At 34.2% G+C, this 21,703-nt stretch overlaps 1 protein-coding gene across 4 annotated transcripts in view; it reads left to right on the top strand.

Moving 5' to 3' along the window:
- Positions 1-20,254, top strand: part of ITGB8 (integrin subunit beta 8) — an 82,636-nt gene extending 62,382 nt beyond the window's left edge. For all 4 annotated transcript variants that reach the window (XM_032304038.1, XM_032304040.1, XM_032304039.1 and 1 more), the window contains exons 8-14: positions 1,216-1,305; positions 5,075-5,209; positions 7,578-7,983; positions 10,357-10,582; positions 11,829-11,935; positions 14,944-15,107; positions 15,202-20,254. In XM_032304038.1, coding sequence (XP_032159929.1) covers positions 1,216-1,305; positions 5,075-5,209; positions 7,578-7,983; positions 10,357-10,582; positions 11,829-11,935; positions 14,944-15,107; positions 15,202-15,324 — 1,251 coding nt within the window. In that variant the 3' untranslated portion in view covers positions 15,325-20,254. The remainder of the gene's footprint in view (positions 1-1,215; positions 1,306-5,074; positions 5,210-7,577; positions 7,984-10,356; positions 10,583-11,828; positions 11,936-14,943; positions 15,108-15,201) is intronic.
- The last annotated feature ends 1,449 nt before the right edge of the window (positions 20,255-21,703 follow it).

Raw genomic sequence — 21,703 nt, 5'->3', positions numbered from 1 at the left:
AAATGGATTTTAAGACTTTCCATAATCTGATTGCTTAAAAGTACTCAGCCTTCAGGTCAGGATCCCAGGGTCCTGGGATCAGTCCCATAACAGGCTCCCTGCTCGGTTGGGAGACTGCTTCTCCCTCTCCCATTCCTCCTGCTTGTGTTTCCTCTCTCGCTGTGTCTCTCTCTTTCTGTCAAATAAATAAAATCTTTTTTTTTAAGGATTTTATTTATTTATTTGACAGACAGAGATCACAGGTAGGCAGAGAGGCAGGCAGAGAGAGAGGAAGGGAAGCAGGCTCCCTGCTGAGCAGAGAGCCCGATGTGGGGCTCAATCCCAGGAGCCTGGGATCACGACCTGAGCTGAAGGCAGAGGCTTTAACCCACTGAGCCACCCAGGTGCTTCAATAAATAAAATCTTAAAAAAAAAAAATTCAGCCTTCACTCCAGTCAGATTGGTTTCTTCTCTTTTCTTACTTTATCTAGAACTCAGGTAAACCTTTAAGCCTTTGCTAATTCTCACTTTCTCACTAGGAATACCTAGAGTTTTCTCCATAATTGTTCAGTGACATCCACCAAAAATACCCACTCCATGAAGCTTCCACTAGTGACAATGATTTTTTTCTCCATTCTGGGCCAACTTGTCCTAAAGGTCACTCCATGGAACAGTAGTTCTTCATATTTACATATGCTACATGAGAAAAGGGTTTTATAATTTGAAAATGTTGGAAATGCTGCAGCAAATACTGCTAAATCATTACCAAGACTTCTCTGAACCTTTACTTTGCAAGTGTGCATTTTGAGTATCTATGTTGAAGAAACCATATGCAGAACTTTCCAAAATTTTTGCCCTCACAACACTTTTGATAACTATATTCCATGGAACATGGGACATTACTTTGGGAAATCCTGGTCTGTACTTTGATTGGGTTTTTAGGTCAACATGTAATTTGTGGACACATACATGCTCATACACATACAATACACACACTCCCATTTATAGTCTGGTGGTGGTTCCATGGTGTAATGGTGAGCACTCTGGACTCCGTAGTCTGGTGTATGTGGTCTGGTGTCCTACTTGCTTGCTTATATTTTTCTTGTATCTTATATTTTTTTCATTCATGTAATGGCTCACCTTCCACCTGTAACTCTAAGAATTTTTAATATTTGTTAATTACTGAGCCACTGTATACTACTGTCATTAAGTAAATATTATTGGTATGTTTTCTAGGACCTTCTACCCCTCTTGCCTGGCACCATTGCTGGTGAAATAGAATCAAAGGCTGCAAACCTCAATAATTTGGTAGTAGAAGCCTATCAGGTATGTATATATTAAACACAATTTTTTCATATAAACTTTTAACCCCAGTTTCTATGGCAAGATACAAAATAGTACCCTATCATCTTGAGAGGAATCATAAACAGAAAATTAGGTTAAAAATTAGAAACCTGAATTAGCCCTGGCTCTATCACTAACTAGTCTTGTATCCTTGGGAAAGTCATTTCAGCTTTCTTTACCTCACTGTCTCATTGACAATAAACTCAAGTCAGGCTACGGGGTATCTGAATTCTTTTCTAAATGAAATGTTCAATAAGTCACCAAATCATGTATCAAGATTACTGAGAGGACTCTGTTGGAGTCTCTTAGATAAATTACTTGATTGTTTAATCAGTTATTTTAGCAATATTATCAAATTAGTTTGATTAAAAGAATCACCTTAAGAGGTATACTGTTTTATTGAACTGACAGTTGTACGCTATCCCTAGTCTATCAAGAGTGAGTGCCAAATGCAAAGATTTACAGAAACATCTGCTCTCTCAGCATAGGTCATTCCTGGATAGAATAATCACTGTTAAGATGTTGTAATAATTGTGATTTTTACTTTATTTTTTTAAGATTTTATTTATTTGAGAGAGAGAGATAGCAAGAGAGAGACAGTATTAGCAAGTGTGGGGGTAGGGAGAGGGAGAAGCAGACTCCCCAACAAACAGGGAGCCTGATGTGGGACTGGATCCCAGGACCCTGGGATCATGACCTGAGCTGAAGGCAGATGCTTAACTGACTAAGCCACCCAGGCATCCTTGATTGTTACATTAATACCACTGAGAAACATTACTTTCCATTTGTGTCCTCATTTAATCCACACAACCAATCCATAAGGAAGATGTTAGTACTCCCATTTTGTATTTATAGAATCTCAAAGAAGCTAAGCAAGCTAATCAAGGGTAAAAGAAGCAAAAAGATCAGGACCAGAACCCAGGTCCTTCTTAACTCTAGGCCCCAGGTACTTCCTTCTGTGTGGTAACACCTGTTTTTCTTTCTTTCTTTCTTTCTTTCTTATTATTTTTTTTTTTTACAAAGATATGCTTTACTCTACCTTGAACGTATGGACCTCTGATAAAGTCTCACTTCCCAAATTCTCTGATTGTCTTTTTTACACAGTAGAGATGAATAGTGTACATAGTAGCCCAAGCCTTATGAGAAACCTCAGGCTTCTCTTCTCATTTTCTCTATGCAGCTCTGCCTTCTCCTGAGCACAAAAGGAAAGTCAGGAAGTAGACAGGGAATAGAAAATGAAGGACTTGTTTAAACTTTATTCTTTTAAAAGAAAAATAACCGTGTGAGGTTTTTTGTTTTTGTTTTTTTGTTTTGTTTTGTTTTTTGCCAAGGAATTGTTCTATGTCTGAAAACTACATTAGAGAAAATAAGGAAGAATATCTTTTAATTATTTTTATTTCTTATTGTTACAAGAGAATATTAGGATTGGGGGAGCTTCTTATCAAGGAGGATCAAACATGTACAGTTCATTCCCCTATGCAGTTTGTTCCCAGGAATAATCAAAATAAGGAAGGAAAGTGCAGTCTTAGAAATCACCCTCGTTTTTATAGTATGAACCCACTTATTACTCCAGACAAGAAATTTCAAAAAATAAACTGACAAACTTGTCTGTGTGTCAGACTGTACCAGTGGAAAGGGAACCAGCAGTATTTGGTTTTATGTTTTTTATTTGCCCAGAATAGATATCCATTGCCTTAGCTAACTGCAGTTCAGATTAACCTTAAACAATGGGAAAATATTAGCAAATCCAATAAGACTGACTCTGTCTAATTAATCTCCTTAGGTTGTGATTCTGTTATTTTTTTAACATATGCATATATCTTCAAAATTCTTCTGAAATATTATTTTGTCTTCACAGTCCAACAGAAATAATTCATAATTCATTGAAGAATAAAAATATTTCATTCTAACTTTTAATTTTTTGCATTTCCTTTCTAAGAATTTTATAAAATTACACATAAATTTAGTGCATGGTGAATATGACTGCATTTTGTTTTTTATCTTTTACATCAGCACTGCCACTAGAATTAAGATTAAATAAAAATCATGACTAAAATAACTTAAGCTGAAATTAAGAAATGAAAAATAAATTGAATATAAATAATTGTATATAAAAAAAATCTGCCTCTGTATTTGTTAGATATTAAAAAGGAAACTTAATATTGTGTTTGAGCCTAATTTCTAAACTTCAAAACTGGGCAAAATTTTTAGACATTTGTCTTTACACCTGCTTAAGCAAAAAACATTAGTATAACAAGGTTAACTTCTTAAGAGAAGGAACTCCAGAAGGCAAATTGAGAACACTCATTGTACTGGGAATTTCCTTCTGATCTTTCAAACCATCACCCTATCAAGACCATTTATATACCATTGCAAGTTTCTGTTGGCTTGCTGAGAATGTTCAATTAAGTGATTACAATGGATGAGCTCTCTGGGAGATTTAAAAATGTGGCTAATATAGTCTTATTGAATCCAAATAAAATTTACTGATTTGAATAAGTATTTTGTTCCAGATTTACCACCATGGTCCATTATCAGTCAGTAAGCATACATCTCTTTATCAGTTATACAGTTGAAGATAAAAATTTACTCAAGTAAAATATTAGAAGCCAATAGAAAAAAACTTTTCTTCATATCCTGCTACTCACTCTTTCCTTAGGTATATACTTCATCTTTTTTGTTTATAAGGTAAGGATTTTTACATGTGGTAGACTGTTTTATGAGATGAAATACACACAGATCTTCAGTATATAGTAAATGTAGTTAGAACTTTTGGAACCAGAGACTATGCTGGAAGAAATTTGTGTGTGTGTGATACAAGATAAACTTTATATAGCTATTTTTTTAATAATTGTAAAAATAAGTGAATAAATGAGTGAATGGTTTTCTGTCTAGTAAGTGGTCCCATTTTCGTATTAAGGATTAGAACAAATGTGACACAGGCAAGCCCCAGGGACTTGACAAAAATCATAGGCCATTGTTGGAGAATTTACAGGACCATATCAGGCAGATAATTTTTTTTTTTAATTTTATTTATTTGACAGACAGAGTTCACAATCAGGCAGAGAGAGAGGAAAGGAAGCAGGCTCCCTGCTGAACAGAGAGCCAGATGTGGGGCTCAATCCCATGACCCTGGGATCATGACTCTATCGGAAGGCAGAGGCTGTAACCCACTGAGCCACCCAGGTGTCCCAGGCAGATAATTCTTATGCCTACAGTATAGAAATGCCCTCGCCAAAATTTACCTTTCAATTCTGTATTAATAAGGTATTTCAGTTTTCATGATAGCCTAAAGTGTTTCAAACAGAAATGCTTATTTGATAGCTGAAATTGTCAGACATGTGTTCCAGATTTTAAGCTGTTAAAGATTTACCCTTGTGACAGTATAGGTGTTCTCAGTGTTTTATTTAAGTTTTGTCACAAAATTTAAATACTGTTGGAGTTAAAATGACTATTTTTGTAACACAAGCTGAATGAGCAATATCTTTAAAGTCATCAGTTGCATAGTCATGGAAAATGTGAAAAAATAGAACAATTTAAATGCAAATGGTCTAATCCTTCAGTATTTCTTATGTATCTCAAATACAATTGGGTCATTACATGGAAACACTACATTTATTTATCCTTTTATGGAGGTAGACTTTGATTTCATTAAAAATTAAATCTAGAATGATTTAATAAGCTTGCCTCTGCTTAATTGATTACATTTGAAACTTTTGTGATATACAATCAAAACATGATGTCTCTGCAGAAACTCATTTCAGAAGTCAAAGTTCAGGTGGAAAACCAGGTAAAAGGCGTCTATTTTAATATTACTGCCATTTGTCCAGATGGGACCCGAAAACCAGGCACAGACGGATGTGGAAATGTGACAAGCAATGACGAAGTATGTGGGTGTACATTCTTCCCATTTAAAATAAACTAAGTTGTCTGGCATGTTTTCTCACAGAAAAATCAAATCATTCTGGAAAACTTTATTTACTACGAACTCCAAGTATCGTATTTAAACACTTCAAAGTAATTTTTATTGTCTCTTTCCAAAGTTCCGACTTGTTTTAATTCCACTGACTATTCTATCAAACTCTCAAGTTAAATATATATTAAATACTTATTTAATAATAGTAACTTTAAACTTAGGGGTCACAGCCACTGTATATCAGTAAAGCACATCTCATCAAACAAGCAGTGTCTACACTTATGATGATGATGATACCTTTCTGGTTTCAAATCTGAAAATTCTCAGAATAAATTTGAAATCAAAGGTAATAAGCCACAGAAAAGAATGGGAGTGATGGAGCAGTTGATAAAGGTTAAGAATTCCAAAATCTTTCATGTGTTATTGTCCCAATAAACTCAAAATGATCTAGGAAGAGGTGGGGGAATTTGTTTACAATAAAAAAGAAGTGTTATTTAGCTAAGAAAGGATAAAATGGGGGGGGGGGGAGGGGGGAGGAGGGAGGGCCCACATTATTGCAGTGTTAGGAAATAGGACCAGGAGAGATAGGGATTCTCCCCGTATTGACATGATAGAGAGCAAACACACAGAAATAAGCTGTTAAAAGGGAATTCCTATTAGATGCAGTGATTTTCAGTTGCTTCATTTTTAAATGATCTGCTCAGACTAAAAGATTTCTAATCCTTCTTCTTTTCATCTCTAAAGTTCTGGGCTACATGTTTCCCCCTTGGAAAATTTAGAACCTTTGGATAGTATAGTTGCTCCAATTGAAATCAATTATTGCTAGTATCTGTTTCTGTAGGTCTTGCATAATCACTTCATGGATTTTGTTCCCAAGACATTATGTACCAGTTTATAAAATATATATATTTGATTTCCATTAAATATAGATAAACTTTGTGCTAGGGTAAGTTTCTGAGAAAGGGTTATCCTCTTAGTAGTTCTTCCTTTCAAAATCAGTTTTGTCAGAATGGTTTTCCTTACTGCTTACATTTTTTTTCCTTTTCCTTTGTCTATAATCCCTTTTCCCCCTTCACTTTCAACTAAGTAGTATAAACAGTTTGACTTTCAGAGTCATGTGACCTCTTAATTATATAAACCCCAAGTTTTGCTCTATTAATTTTGGCAATGACCACATTATCTTACACATCTGTTAATCCTTAACATTCTTAAAGACAAAAAACATCTCAAATACAATACCAACTGCATTAATTTTAATATTATGGAACTGATTCTAATTTCTGATGCAAATATGTAATATATAAGCCTGAAGTTAGATATTTTGTATCTTGTGCATGTATGTGCATGTGCACACACATATCTGTGCTAGGCTTTTTGTTCGGAGTAGAGATCCATATATATATCCACTCCAACAAAAATGGCTATCACAAATTATTTTTACGTTTTAATGGACCTCAGTCTAAAATGGAAAAAACCTACAATCTTATTTGCCAAAGTACCTGAAGATCATAAGATAGGCTAACAAATAGAAAAGACACATTATACCCATCATGTCCTGCAAAAAAAAAAAAGAAAAAGAAAAAGAAAAAGAAATAGAGAAAGGAAAAACTTGGCAGGATCTTTTCACAAGGGGAAAAAAACCCTGCCAACTCAGATCTTTAGTTGTGGGCTCACATCTCCTGAGACAAATGTATGACCTAGTATTGAGATCTTAAATCTAAGAGAGTCCTAAATCTTTTTCCCTTAAGCAACATCAGAGAAAGCCTCATGTTTTCCCTCATTAACACCATATATAAAACTAAAATTGAACCCTGAAACTTTACTTGGGCCCCTAGGAAATAGAAACAAAAATAAAAATTGTTCATCTGAACATCCTATCTCATGGTTATAAAGCAGGAGAGCAGTAGTTCTTTATTTTAGATTATTTGATCTCTCCCTTGTGCCAAATATCCAATAACCCCACATTTGAAGGAATTAATTCAGGAGATGATCTGTTCTCTCTCAAGTTTGCTAAAAACTCAATGGAGGACATCAGTTAATCATTGGAAGAAGAGTGGGCATTTCAAAATGGGCTTGAACCCATATTCATTTAATGGTACAATATAGACACGTAGCAGTCATTGTTTCCTTTAACTCTCTAGTTTATTAATTAGGATATAAATGAAATTAAAAAGGGATGTTACATCTACCTCTGAAAGTGTGTGTGTGTAATTTATAACATATTATAAGTTTCCATAAGATGGCACATTAATGATTCAGAATATCATTAATATAATAGTGATGATAGAAATAATCAGGACATATAAATATATTTTCTTTCCTCCCCCCCCCCATTTAGGTTCTTTTCAATGTAACAGTTACAATGAAAAAGTGTGATGTCATAGGAGGAAAGAGCTATGCAATAATCAAACCTATTGGTTTCAATGAAACCACTAAAATTCATATACACAGAAACTGCAGCTGTCAATGTGATGACAGGAGAGGACCTAAACGAAAGTGTGTAGATGAAGTTTCTCTAGATGCCAAGTGTTTCCAGTGTAATGAGAATAAATGTCATTTTGATGAAGATCAATTTCCTTCTGAGAGTTGCAAGTCACACAAGGATCAACCTGTTTGCAGTGGTCGAGGAGTTTGTGTTTGTGGGAAATGTTTATGTCACAAAATTAAGCTTGGAAAAGTGTATGGAAAATACTGTGAAAAGGATGACTTCTCTTGTCCATATCACCATGGAAATCTATGCGCTGGTAGGTATAAATAAATACATACATGCAGTTTTTACTAGTAACTATTAAACTAGCATATATGTTTAAGTACCTTTAAATTACACCTTTATAATTACTAATCCTGAATCTGAATTTAATATTCAAAGTCTATGAAATTAGGGCATGGCAACAGATTTATAGCACATGATTCTGGGTATTTAGAATTTAAATTATTTTGTACAAGAAATACTTCAAAATAAAAACCAAAAATTAAATGTTATTCTCAAGTATGCCTTGATCTTATAAAAATATATACCCAGAAAAGGAAATTACTGATGATGTCTGGAAGGCTTTCTATAATCAGAGTATTCTTCTAGAAAGACCTGATTCACTCTCCTAAGTGGTCACTCCCTCCAGCTTGCTCAGAGAATAGTGAGCTATATAAGTTTCCTTTCATTGGAAAATAATGCATTATTACAAATGGTATTATAAATTTGTAATAACTTAAACCTTTCCGGTATATTTTTGGAACACCAGTAACGAAATTATCAAAGGACAGCATTTCCAAGAAAATGCTGGTTTCCTAAGTAATCTAGAAGATTAGTACCAGAAGCCACACGCAGACAAAGTTTAAAAATGAAATAATTTAAAACAAAAATATTAAAAGTACTTTTTGGCTAATTCAGTTTACTGCCACCTAGAGGTTAGATTCTAGAAAATCTGTGCAACATTTGAAGTTTAATACAAAATGTTTTTTTTAAATGAATCAATTTTTCTGTGACATTGTGCTGAATCCATTTATTGCTAAAACAGCTTTTTAATGTTTGGGTTTGGTAATCAAATATTAAATTACTGATTAACTGAAATATTTCACTGTCATAACCATAAGGAAAGTAACAAACCCATACAAATTTTCTATTCTTGTATAAACTAGAAATATGCAATGGAAAAATTGCCTTTTTATTCTGCTATATACATGAAACATTTTATAAGCCAAATATTATTCTGCTGTACCTGGTATCATTGATAGAATGGATTATAGGTGACTTAAGAACAAACTAGCAATTATCTTCTAATTTGCAAAGCTAATCCTAGTTGGAACAGGGAAGAAGAAGAATTCTGATATCCCACAACTATTGATCTGCCAAAGAAGCTTGAAATACATTGAGAATCCCAGTCTCTATTTATAGTTAAATATCAAAAGTCAATGTACTAGCCCTCCTATATGACTATTCTACTGGCCATAGGCAGTTGAAAATCTGCTTTGAATTATTTGTGTATAAATTATAAGTGAAAACTATAGGCTGACAAATATTTTCTTCACTAGTCTCCTTTGAGAATAAAAACACATGTTCACAGGTCAGCTGGATAGGATTAGGCGTGCAGCCTATATATAGGGAACAGGGTCTGGCAGGCATTTGTGTGGCCTGGACCTCATTAGTTTTAACATTTAGCAATTGAGTTGATCCAACAGTAGATTCTATGGAACAGTTACCCTGTGAGGTGCTTCTCAGTAAGGGAGGGAGGGAAGAAGAGTGGGAGAAGGTCAGGAAGCAAGAGAAGGAAGGAAGGAAACGTCTGTGGCCACATAAGCTTGAGAAACATTATGTGACCTTGTAATATAGACTCCCTCTTGAAGATTTCTAATTCATATAAGCTTACTAAATTTTAGATGCTTTCTGCTGTCTAAAATCCATTTAAGTACATATAACCAGTGTTTCCCTTCAACTCATTTGTCTGCATGCCCCCAACCCCAACACACAAGTGTACCTTTGCACACACGCACACACACTTAACACACATACCCCACCTTGCCTTCTTTCATTTATGACCTAACAAATGCTCACAGCCTACTGGAGGACATGCCCTTCTAACCTGTTAAATAATGTCCTGATGACATGAAATGATTAGTTTAACTTCCCCAGGGAACTTTAAAACGACCCGAGCAGCACTGAAGCCCTACAGGGGTTTGCCTCAAAAACCAGAATTATCCCAGGCCTTCAGCAATCATGAGAGACTACAGGAATAAATTATGGAAGCTATTAATCAAATACCCCTATTTTTCGGATTTTAAAACAATTAACATTACTTCAGCCTTTGTAGCTTTTTTTATTTTTGTGTGTTTTTAATTTAAAACTGAATGACCAGTGACCTGCAAGTGGCCAGGCAACCACCGCAGCAGAGATGTCACAACTGTCAGCACAACACTTAGCATCAGGAGATTCTCTACAACGGAACAGCTTTGAAAATGAACACTCCTAAACCCTAGCATCGTTCTTATCAGACGAATAAAATGATGCTGTTTCCATTCACTTGATCATCAGTGTGTTATCCTGGAAAATGGGAGAGGATTTCATGTTTGGAAACACTTCACAGATCAGTGGCCCCAATAACTTCCTGGAGTGTCTGTTGCAGGGCATGGAGAGTGCGAAGCAGGCAGATGCCAGTGCTTCAGTGGCTGGGAAGGGGATCGCTGCCAGTGCCCATCAGCATCAGCCCAGCACTGTGTCAATTCGAAGGGCCAAGTGTGTAGTGGAAGAGGTACGTGTGTATGTGGCAGGTGTGAATGCACGGATCCCAGGAGCATCGGCCGCTTCTGTGAACACTGTCCCACGTGTCACACAGCCTGCAGTGAAAACTGGTATGTGTTCTCTGACTCCAAACATACAGAAACACACATAAAGCAGTTCTTCATTATAGATGGGTTCGTCCTTTTTTTATTTTGCCTTCCTTAACCTTAGAAGTTGCTGGATCTTCTCTACTAGGTAAGTTGTTATCATCATGCTAAAAAAGAACTGAATGGGGAATTTAGGAATTAGAAAACTTGAATTCGAATTTTTGGCCACTAGATAGATAGTTGTGAAAGCATCAGAATTGATCTAGGCATTCACTCCCTTACCTTTTTTGAAATAGGTTTGTTGTTTTAAAGAATAATATTCAGTGTCCATTGTTTTTTCTCCAACTTTATTGAGATATAACTGATATATAACTTTGTTTACACAAGGCTTAAGGTGTGCAACATGGTGACTAAAATAATAATGAGGATTATAATAAGACCTGATACAGTTCCATGACAGAATTAAGTTAGATAATTGACATAAAACAAAAATAACCCAACTTTTGTACTTGGTGCGTGATAATCTAGAATAAATGTTAGCTATTATTACTGGGTTTCTTTTATTTTTTTATTTTTTTTTAATTATTTAAAAAATAAAGAATGATAGTGGCTATGAAGCACCTCTGGAAATAAGTGATGGATGAGTAAAAGGTGATATGTTAATGAAGGTGACGTTTTGTGTCAGTAACTAATTTCCCAGAAACAGTTTGAGCCTGCTCAAAGATCACTACTCTAAACATTACTGTGCCTTCCAATTTGTTTTATTCAAAAATTTTAAGACATTTACTTTCTCAGATTGGTAGCTCAAGTAAATTTTTAAAATTATACATAGCAATTTATGTAACTCTCTTGGGGATGCAGTATTTAAACATAATGTTGAAGTTATTTCTAATGAACCCAACTGAAACTTGAACTGTGTATTCATTGCTAAACATTTCTAATAGTATAATATATATCCTCTAAAATACTTTTGTGGGTTTTATTTGTGATGAAAGCATCTTATGCATTTCCTACTTTCTTCTCAATATAGAAAGTTCATTATTTTGATTTTATACATTAATAAAGTATTTCTAGTGGCTAGAATATAATTTTGCCATAGTATTAAATTCAGCCAGTATTACAAATAAATGTCATGGCTTTCTTTCCCAGCTTTACATGGCTGCTGTCTAAAGCAGTACTATTCTATTTTGATATCTTATTTCTTGCAGAAAATACCGAGAGCTACAACCTTTTCAAAGATTAAATGTTTCACTTCTTTTCATCCTTACAGGAATTGTGTGCAATGCCTTCACCCTTACAACCTATCTCAAGCTATACTTGATCGTTGTAAAACCTCATGTGCTCTCATGGAACAGCATTATATGGATCAAACATCAGGTAAACCAAAGCTTAAAAAACACTGAAGAGTATCTGCAGAGAATCACATTCCCCAAAAGGGCCCATAATTAATCATCCTAAAGAAAGGACTAACTGCTTCAGTGTTTTCAGTCATCCAGAAATGGTACTCTATAAAAAGCAGCTGAGTATATTTGCCATGGATTGGCTGAATTACTACATCTCCCATCCAATTACCCAGCTAAATTCTCATGCTGTGCCCCTCTGTGGAAGTACACCAAGCAGATTTACTACAAGGCCTCAGTGAGCCAAGAGTGGAAATTTCCTGTGTAGAGTCCTTACAGATAAACTATGGAGCCTCACTTATCTTTCGTAACCCAAACTTGCTTCCAGTTACAACGTTCCTCATGTAAAACCAAAATTCACTTTTCTGTTTCAGGTGGAGCCAAAAATCCTAAGTAGCAATGATCTGCTTTTGCAAAATATATAACTTAAGAAGGGCCATTCCTTTCTGGTATTTTCCATTCTGATGTAAATATAATTTACAGGTGAATGATTATAAATGCAGCATAATGGAAAAGGCATGAAACTTTTAGTCTGAAGAATTTGGTTTAACACATGTCCCTTTACACAAATAGACAAGAAATACCAGCCCTCTTAAAAAACTTGTCCGAGCCTCAGTTTCCTCATCTGTAATAAAGATAATAATACCAAACTCAAGGAATTGTAGGTGATTAAATGAGCCAGTGACTATGAAAGAAATGTGTGAATTAAAAGATTATATGCAAATGGGAAAAACATGTGAAAGCTGTGTTCAAAGACAACTTTCAGATAAAAATTCATTAGAAGCCAAAAGCCAGTACTCTACTTGGCTCAGGTGTAAGGTGTTAAAGTACACATGAATTAGAAATTAAGCTTAGAAATAATTAGAAATTGTGTCTTCTTTGAAGACATTTCTACTGCTACTATTATTTTTAGTCCCTTCTCCAACCTATAAAGACAATTCCAGCTCATAGACTGCACAGAAGAATGAACTTTCTCCAGTTTTGTTTCCTTCTTCCCTTGTATGCACAGTGATCTTAGCCCATAATGAATTTGGCTTTGAAAGGAGCCCATGTGCTGCCAGCTGGGGCTGCAGCAATCACTACAGAAAGCCAAGTGCCTTCTCTAATAAATAGAGCCCTTACTGTCAACATGTCATTTATTATGTTAAGTAAACAAACCTACTCTGACCTAAGTGTGGTTACAACAAGTATTCCTTAAAAGCTCCTTAGGAAAAGCCCTTGCTTGACCTAAACTAAATGAGAGGCATGGCCAAGGCTAAATGTTTGTCTATCCAAATGACATTCTAAAATGCACGCAGATTTGAGCCAGAAAATGTCCTCTATCCTAACCCATTAGAAATAGTTGTAAAATTTATTGGTAGCTAGGGGGCTCCCCTCCCCTTCACAACTATGGTGGATGGAGAGGGAAAGAGGACTTGTTAGCCACCTCTATTATCTATCCACTCAATCACACTTAAACGGTGTTCTTCCAGTCTTCTGGCTAAGCTCCTCCTAGGCAAGAAGCCAATAAGTGGGATCAAGACACGTGTCTCCTTTAAGGATCTGCTTTAGCTGATTGACTAGTTCTAAATCAGCCAAGGGAAATGACAGTCTGTCAGGATGAAAGGCATGCTTGTCATAAACCCGAAGGTCACTGCGTTAGACTCGAAGGACACCACCTTTGAAATAAAGCATGCTGGATTCTCCCTGTGTGAGAGACCAGTAACAACAGGAAATATGTGCTTACTTTTGGTATTTCTATTCCAATCAGTAGTTCTCTGGACTCCCTTTAGCCTTTCTTTCAAGGAAGCTTATCACTGACCAAAGAAAGCTGAGCTCTAAATGTTCCCACTTGGAGAGGAGCCCTTGCCTCATTTCTGAGTTCTTGGCTTATTCAAAAGCATGCTTGGTCATCCCTGCGAATTCAGACACAAATTACTCATGTATGGGTGACCGCTTTTCTCAATCTTGGCAGGGCCCCTCCCAAAAGGCCCTCTCAGAGAGAACTTCAGGCATTTAGGTGAAGTCCCCAAAGTCTGGAGAATAGGAAGAAAACACATGCCTCTTTAAGTCAGGAGGAAATTTTGTGTATCTGGGGCAGCTAGTGAATTCTGTGGAATACTGGCATATTGTGCAATGTTCCTCTTAGATTAGGGTAATACTTCTGGCATCCACAGAGCCTGCAGACTTTCCAACTAAGGTTTGCCAAAGGTCTGGTGCTAAAACAGAGACTTAGTATGCTCCTCCTCTTAATGCAGCATTTTCCTTTCATAGCTAGTAATTATTTGTTCTTGAAAAAAAAAATACACAGTGGAATTTTTAGAAGCAAAATATGACAGATTTCGTTGACAAGTAAAAACTAAATTATCAAAAACTGAGGAAAGAGATTTGCATATTGTCCTGAGCTGGACACTCCTATTCCCTAGAGGCTACATGTTATATTAACAGAGATTTATACCACACTTTCAAAGGAAATACTTATTCATCTATTAGAATAGTACTGATTTTAGCTTCTGCAGTTGTTTATTTTCCATTACTGATGTGCAATGAATGAAAAGCAAGCATAACAAGAGAAACATATGTTGATACACAGAGCCATTAAATAATTTTTAAATCCTGTTTTCCACTTAATGATCAACAATGCACACCACAAAAACTGCCCCTCTCTGACATCAATAAAATTGTATTTGGTTAAGGAATTTGGGCACATTCCAGTTAATTCAATTAAAGAATCAAGCTGCAAGGAAATAATATTTTTGAAAACTTTAATTGTGGCTATTCTCCAAAACAAGGTATTCTCTTGGAAACATTTTAATAATAAATGTGCGATAAAAATTACAGTTTACTTTTTAAATCAATAGTAATGACATTCTTCTGTTTCGAAAACGTAGATTTGCAAATATCTCTGGTCCTCTGAATTGAGATGAAGAACATTGTTTGCTTGTTAGAATCCTTTGATTTACTCATTCCAGTTTTTAATCCACTTATTTGTTTGCTTTATTACAGAATGTTTCTCTAGCCCAAGCTATTTAAGAATATTTTTCATCATCTTCATAGTTACATTCCTGATTGGGTTGCTTAAAGTCCTTATCATTAGACAGGTGATACTACAATGGAATAGTAATAAAATTAAGTCTTCGGCAGATTACAGGGTGTCGGCCTCAAAAAAGGTCAGTGAATTCTAAAAAACAACTACTATCTGTGTGTCATTGTCTCCTTTCAATATTTAGATGGTTAATTAATAATATTTTTTTCTCCACCAAGGACAAGTTGATTCTGCAAAGTGTTTGCACAAGAGCAGTAACCTACCGACGTGAGAAACCTGAAGAAATAAAAATGGATATCAGCAAATTAAATGCTCATGAAACTTTCAGGTGCAACTTCTAAAAAGATAAAAGTCCTTTATGGGGAACTGGATTTTTAATAATTGCTCCTAAAAACATATAATTTTAGAAGTCACAGGAGGAGACAAACTGTTCTAGATCATGCTGGTTGCTGGTTGTCCACTTGAATGAAGACTGACAAGCATCCTCATCATCATGTGACTCACATCGCTGCTGAATTTTTCAGAGAAAAATGTGTCTTACTACTGTTTGAGACTAGTGTCATTGTAGCACTTTACTGTAAAATATAACTTATTTAGATCAGCATAGAATGTAGATCATCTGAAGAGCACTGATTACACTTTACAGGTACCTGCCATTCCTATGCTTCCCAGAGAGAGACAATGCTATGTCACTACAAGGGTACAGTAATCCCTGCACCAAACATGCGGATGAAAAAATAAAAGGCAGTTATACTACTGTTGCCACACACTTCAACACTTGGCAGTGAAGAGACAAGAACATCTAGATGAATAAATGATTAGCGTCTCACTTATTCAAGAGGTTAATAGATAAAACTTTAATTTTGAGGGATATTGCTTTGGAAACTGAGTAGTGTTATGCATGTGTTTATGTTTTCTGCTTCTTACAAGATACTAATTTCAACATTCTCTCTTTGCCTTTATATTTTTTCTTTCTTACAGGATAAGTTTATATATGTCACAGATGACTGGATTATATAAGTGCTAAGTTACTACTGCCATAAAAACCTAATAATACAATGTCACTTTATTAGAATACTGATTTTTAAAGTTGAATGTTTAATAAGGGACACTGTAAAGTAACATCAAAATCAGACAGCTTCATTGTGTGTAGACGTGGAGTCTTCTATACCTTCTTACCTGAAAAACTGGATGTTTCACCATTTCATTTGTCTAATCATCAGGTTGAAGATCACAAGGCATTTAGAAATTCTGCCTCAAGCAAAGTGCCATATTCTTTAGTGAGTTCTCTCAGATGTTTACTTCAAGTAGACATTAGCATTTTTCTAATTAAAAGCTATATTAAGCTATATTATTTTCACCCTTCTGTGCAGCCTAAGGAGTTCTTTTCCTGAACCACCTAAACCGTACTCACAAGAATTTTAAAAGTATACGATTGGAGGAGGATAGACAATATCTTAGAAATAAGCTAATTCATCCTTTTACTTAAGGAACTAAAGCTCAGCAAGTTTAGATGATATCTCAAAAAACACCCAAGTGATTAAGTGGTAGCCTTTGAAGAGAACTTTTTATCTTCTTATTGCGAGGCTAGTGTTCATTCACAGTATCATGCTACCTCTTGAATCTTTAAAATATTTCATTGGAAGTATATTTCAATGTGATTAACTGAAGTCTTCAGTAAATGGACAAGAGAAAATTCCAAAGCAAAGCAGAAAAGCGTAACTCAAACTGAATTCCATGATTGGCTTCCAGTCTTTCCTGCTAATCAGCTTCTAAGAGAATGCTGCATGGCCTAACTACAGGGAAATCCATTCACACCACAGCTTGTGAGTTGTGCAGAGCTCAGCCAGAGAGCCTGACACGGAAGCCATGAGCTTTTACCTTCCCCCATGGAAACTTCTTCACAATTACCATATCCCTACAGACTCACTGAGTCTGATTTTATTGGCTATAAGTCCAATAGTCCTGTGTGTAGTACAGAGATTTGCTTATGAAAACAAAGGAATTTGTTTAAAATGTTTTCTTATGATTAACTTCCCAAATTTGTCTTCCAGCACTTGAAGAAAAGCCAGATATTTGGATTTTAATGAAGACTAATTCCCACCCCATATTTTACCCCAAAGAGGATTTTAAAACATATAATAAGTTGTTCTGGAGCAAACAAGCACAGCAGCTCCATTAACTGTTCCCTACAGCCAAACCATTATGATGTTAAATTGAACTGTATTTCCTTCCCCAATGAGACTGAGGACAATGATATAATTCAGTACTGTGACTCATTTGTGTAAGATACCTTTGATCACCAAGGATAACATAAAGATCATATTCTGCAGGCTGCCTATCACACACAGTATCCATTTTTAAAGAAAAATTGGATACCTGATAGCTCTCCAAAAGAAAAAAGTGGAAAACATCCATTCATTAAAATGCTGACAGTTAAAAAAAAAAATGAACATTATAATGTTCCTAAACTAATCTCCATGTGGAATGAATTATCCAAAGGAGCATAATAAAATGAAACTCTTAAAAATCAAGGGTTTATATTTTTATACTCTCACTAGTTTGCACTAATATAATGGACCAAGGCTGTTATCATAGGAAAAGACAAACTTCCAGATAGGCAGTTCAATGCTTGATGATGATTGTAGTTATGCTTGTGATGTCTTGTGCTTCCTTTTTTTACTTAAAGACCTAATTCTTAAAGATTTTAGAGCTTATATTTTACTTGAATAATGGATATTTTCCTGTAAAATGGCTTATGAGAAGAGAATTAATATTTGACTAGCTAGAACTAATTAATAGGTAAGGGAAAACAGGGTATTCTTATTCTTAGATTAAATAATTTATGTAAATAGAGCCTATTTTCAACTAATATGACCATAGGATCCTTTTGAGATTTGTGATATTAAACATATAATGAAATTTTAAATAGTTAACAAAGAACTTGAACAACAATTTTGGTACGATAGCATTTTTGTGCTCTAAAGTACGTAATAATTTAGAAATGTGATATATATACACTACAATATAACTGTATGCATTTTATTTCTCTGGGGAGATCTTTACACCATAGTGTACATGGATTTATAAACATTTGATATCTTTTTTAGACACTTATTAATATGTATGAAGTCATAGACATGCTCTGCAAGACACAAAAATTCACTTAAAAATCTGATTATGTACTGAATGTTCAGTGTAGCTGTGGTTTATAAGGATAAAAAACTCTAAGATTAACAGAGTAGATTTATTTGGAGGCAAATTTTTCAAAACTTAAAATTGGTAGATGCATCAAATACAACACTTCACAAAAGGATAAATTCCAAATTTTTAAGAAACATTACTTAATTCCATTAAAAATATTCTTATGTATGACAATAAGTATCCATGAGACACTGAAATATGAGTATGATGACGTACAAAAATTTTTCTCCATAGAATTATATTCCTTCTGGTTACAAGGTATAGTAAATTAGACTCAATGACTTTTCCTTCCTTTCCTTGCTTCTGGTTTTCCTACTCACTATTCTTGAGATTGCCCTAAAACTCTGAGCTCAATAAGGCTTATTGTAAAAAATGACTCAACGTAATGGTATAAGGGAGTTCTTCATTTCCAAAAATCTCTCAATGATTTCAAAATTCATCATGTAACTGAACCAAGACATACACATTAAAAACTAAGAATTTAAAATTTTCACAACCATTTGAGCTTCTTTCAGGTCTAAAGGGTTTGCAATCTGTATCTTTAATAAAAGTATTGAGTGAAATATAGCTATTTGGGAGTTCAATCATGTGTATTTTGTATTCTGTTTTATATACTTAATATTTAATTCACAACTCTCCTTATTTATATTGACCTTAAGAACTCCATTTCATTCAGTGCAAACTGAGATATATTTTCAGAGAAGTATAAAACTAGCATTCTTTTAGATCATTTCATTTTTCTTTATAATTACTGTATGGCTAATTTATTATGGGTAACTGATTATACATATTCATATTTCATTGATTCTAAAATATCTAGTTTTGAATTCCACATTTCTAAAATTGTAATACATCTTAAAATTGGCATCTTAGATGCAGTGTTTGAAGTTGTACTTGAATAAGTATTAACTAATACACCTTTAAATGTTCACGGGGATAAGGACACTCCTTTTTCTTATAAATATATTTGAGAACCCATTTATGATAATATGTGAGGCCAATTTTCAGTACAACTGAATCACATACAACTCATCATGAAGTCTGTCTGATTATGAGCTCAGACCCTATAGATCTTTAGGTTATAAAAGCTCTTTCATATTCCTATGTATACTTTATGCTAGTGGCTATGATTTCAGCAAAACTAATTGATAAGAATGGGTGGGTTTCTCCCAGTTTTGCTAACAAATTTTTAATCTTTCTATTCCTTTCTAAAGAATACTTTCATATGATCATCTCACTTTAAACAAAATTAACTGGAAAAATATAAGAAACCATCATAATTAGATTATGTAGCATCTTGTATAACTTATATCAATGACAGAAGAAAAATATGATGCAACCAATCAGTACTGTAGGAAAAAAAATTTCCCTTCAAGTCCTCTCATTTTTTTATACTTCTTTCTCATTTCTGCCTTTTTGTTTGACTTTTTTCTTTGGCTTTGATAAATTTACCTTCAAGCCTATATAATGACTGTCATAAAACTGCATACTTAAGTTATTTGAATTATATGAGACAATTGTTCAGCTATCTGGGCAGCTGTTAATGAAATATCTGAGAGTAATAACACTACTCTTTTATCTACCTGGCATACTTTCCTGCATAAAATCTATCTTTGTTAGCTAACTCTATTAATCAGATTTCCAACCTCTGTGACCTATTTCAGTAAAAATTATTTAATCCATAAATATTAAAAAACAAAACAAACAAAAAAAAACAAATGCAGTTATCAAGCATATAAATTGTGATTTGTGTAAAGAACACTTACTAACTTTACACTGTATCACAGATAAATGTGATTTTGATAAGAATTCCCCACAATGACAAAATTTATGATATAGAAACTTTAAGAATGTTGAAGATGAAATATTTTAATTCTAAATTATAAGAAAATATAAATTTGCACATAATATAGAAAATAATTTTGTGTATATTTAACATAACTTTAAAACTATTTTACATTTACCAGTTACTTCATTAAAGTTTTTTAAACATCTGCAAAAATAATTTAGAAATGTTTTTAAGTTATCAGTAACATAACATTATTTGTTTCATTTAACAAGAACTGTCTTTGTAAAAAAATTAATATAGAGTATTTTTAAATTAAAATATTTGAACTTAAAATAGCTCTTATGAAAGAAACAAATTCTCATTAAAAAAGTTTCTTACTATTTCTGACTTTGAATTATAAGTAGTTAAATCACCTTAAATGATGCAGAAAATTGGGGAATAAGATAATTTCAGAAAATATACTATGAACCTGTTCATGCAATTCTGATTGACTACTAACTTCTGTTTTATGTATTTATTAAAGAGCTGACACTGTAGTTTGTTGTGAGATGTTTATTTTTCTAACAGAGCTTATAATAGTTATGACAAAGCATTTAATTAATGCATCATTCTGTTTAAAAGTAGGTATTGTATTAATCAATATGAAATTTTATGTTTTAAAATAAATATGTAAAGATCTAAGAATGCACAGAATACTTCTTTGTTTACCATTGTGTGTTACATGACCCTCAGAGCTGCCAGAAAATATCATATTTTCATACAAGGAAATTTAATATCATCTGTACATTGTCACTGGTAAAGGAAATTATATAATTCCAAAAAGCTACTTTTAGAAAGTTACAGAGCCAATGATAAAGATGTGGGGCCATTCAAATTTCTCTCTTTGCTTTTGATAGCTGCCCAAAAGTGAAAGCAGAAAGAAATCCAAATTACAGAGAACTGAAAAATTAGCTAAAAGATAAGTCAGGCTTTTTTTTTTTTTTTACCAGCCAGAAACTACCATCAAATTGATACAAATGTAAGATGTTCATGAACTTCAATTGCCCATTCTTGAGAGCCATATTTTAACAACTGAAATTTATAGAATACCCTTATGTTGTGATTTTCCTCTGTTTAACCGAGGGGCAAGAGTAAAGCAGATGAGGGGACAAGTTAAAAGTCAAGTAAGACATGTGGACAGATTGCCTGTCGTTAAGGAATTTCAATAGTTTGAAGGAAAAGGTATGTGTAGCACATCTAGAACAGTTGCACTGGGAAGATCAGATGGAATCTATCAGGAAGTCTCACAAGGACTTTATTTTTGAGTTTCACCCCAGATGGGTTCAGACTACAGTCTTTGAGGCTCAGAATCATGATTCTGTTATGAGCGCTGTTGGGCCCCATTCTTCCTTTCCACCTTCAATAACAGGATCCAAGTTTCAGTAGAGCACATAGCTAAGACTTAACTACCCCAGACTCTTTTGCAGCCAGACGATCAGAGGACTAAATTTTGCTGGTGAAATGGGAGAAGAGGGAGTATATGCAAACTGGATCTCACTTCCCCTTTCTCTCTCTTTGTCATCTGGAAAAATTGGAGCAGATATATTGGTCAAGGAAGTCCTATGCTGAAATTGTCAGAGCTTCCCCATCAGCCATCAGCTGCTTACCTCAAGATTGATACCTGGTAGGGAAATAATTCTTTTAGCTAAATGACTGCATTTGATGTTATAACAGTTGATGTTATAGCA

Source organism: Mustela erminea, chromosome 11, assembly GCF_009829155.1.
Source record: "Mustela erminea isolate mMusErm1 chromosome 11, mMusErm1.Pri, whole genome shotgun sequence".
Taxonomy (NCBI): domain Eukaryota; kingdom Metazoa; phylum Chordata; class Mammalia; order Carnivora; family Mustelidae; genus Mustela; species Mustela erminea.
This window is presented reverse-complemented; position numbering and strand designations above follow the sequence as displayed.